Source organism: Alligator sinensis, unplaced genomic scaffold, assembly GCF_000455745.1.
Source record: "Alligator sinensis unplaced genomic scaffold, ASM45574v1 scaffold1121_1, whole genome shotgun sequence".
In the NCBI taxonomy this organism is placed as follows: Eukaryota; Metazoa; Chordata; order Crocodylia; family Alligatoridae; genus Alligator; species Alligator sinensis.
The window spans coordinates 47,854-49,320 of record NW_005843357.1 but is presented as its reverse complement, the minus strand read 5'-3'; the positions used below and the strand labels follow the sequence as shown (position 1 = coordinate 49,320).

The following is a 1,467-nucleotide window of genomic DNA, read 5'->3' as shown; positions in this document are numbered from 1 at the left end:
GCCCTCTCAGCCCCGGCCCCCGCAGGCTGGATCCTGATCGATCGGAACGGGCGCCACTTCGGCACGATCCTGAACTACCTGAGGGACGGGGCGGTGCCGCTGCCTGCATCGCAGCGGGAGCTGGAGGAGGTGCTGTGCGAGGCGCGCTACTACCTCATCCAGGGGCTGGTGGAGGACTGCCAGCTGGCCCTGCAGGTAACCTGGGGGCGGGGGCAGGGCTCCGGCTGCACACGGTGGGGGGGGCAGCGGTGACTGGGTGTCTCTGCGTAGCACAAGAATGAGGCCTACGACCCCCTGTGCCTGATCCCCATGGTGACGTCCCCCAAGGAAGAGCAGCAGATCATCTCCAGCTGCTCCAAGGTGAGCGATGGGGAAGGGGCAGGACGGGGACCCTCTCCTCGCACTGTCCTGCGCAGCTCCAACCCCCCACCCTGTGGCTCCTCTCCCTACAGCCGGTGGTGAAATTGCTGCATAACCGGAGCAACAACAAGTATTCGTACACCAGGTAAGGATGCCCTGGCCCCCACCCTCTGCCCTGCCCTGCCCTGCCCTGCCCTGCCCCGCTCACGGTGCCACTGCCTCCCCCCCTCCCCCAACAGCAACTCAGACGACAACCTGCTGAAGAACATCGAGCTGTTTGACAAGCTGGCGCTGCGCTTCAACGGGCGCGTGCTCTTCGTCAAGGACGTGCTGGGCGACGAGATCTGCTGCTGGTCCTTCTACGGGCAGGGCCGCAAGATCGCCGAGGTCTGCTGTACCTCCATCGTCTATGCCACCGAAAAGAAGCAGACCAAGGTGTGGGACACTTTCCCCCCACCCCCACCGGGCTTGGTACATCCGTCTAGGCAAGGCTGACAGGGAGCTGCACTGCACCCCACCTGTGGCCACTTGCTACATTTCCCCCTCCCCAGTATGGGAATTTGGTGCAACCCAGTAGGAGTGGGAAACTCCCCCCCACACCTTGGCACTTGATATGTCCCAAATCTCTTCATCAAGCTCTACACTGGCTTGGTATGTCTCAACCCCCCATTTTATGAGCACTTGATATGGTCCAAATCTCCCCCCCCCCCTTATATTGGCATTTGGTATTTCCCAGAGCGCTGCCTAGGCCTGGAGCCTTGTTTAGACTTCTCCCCCTTCCCATTGATATTTGGTATGTTCCAGATCTCCCCATTATGTTGGTATGGTACATTCCATCCCCCCACACTGACAGTGGTATGGTCTGAGCCCCTGTGTCCCCACCTCTTGTTGATATTTGGTACATCACAGAGTGCTGAGTGAAGCCATTTTTAGTTCCTCCTATTGGTCTTTGGTACAGTCCAGAGCGAGCAGGATTGCACAGCTCCCCCATCCCAAGGGGAGTTGGTATGCCCCGGCCCCTCTGACCCCTGACCCCCGTGCAGGTGGAGTTCCCCGAGGCGCGAATCTTCGAGGAAACGCTGAACATCTTGATCTACGAGACGCCGC

At 60.3% G+C, this 1,467-nt stretch overlaps 1 protein-coding gene across 1 annotated transcript in view; it reads left to right on the top strand.

Moving 5' to 3' along the window:
* Window positions 1-6: 6 nt before the first annotated feature.
* Window positions 7-1,467, top strand: part of KCTD13 (potassium channel tetramerization domain containing 13) — a gene marked incomplete at its 5' end in the record, with an annotated part of 9,238 nt that continues 7,777 nt past the window's right edge. The window contains 5 exons of the mRNA XM_025194946.1: window positions 7-195; window positions 271-360; window positions 453-505; window positions 600-795; window positions 1,404-1,465. Coding sequence (XP_025050731.1) covers window positions 7-195; window positions 271-360; window positions 453-505; window positions 600-795; window positions 1,404-1,465 — 590 coding nt within the window. The remainder of the gene's footprint in view (window positions 196-270; window positions 361-452; window positions 506-599; window positions 796-1,403; window positions 1,466-1,467) is intronic.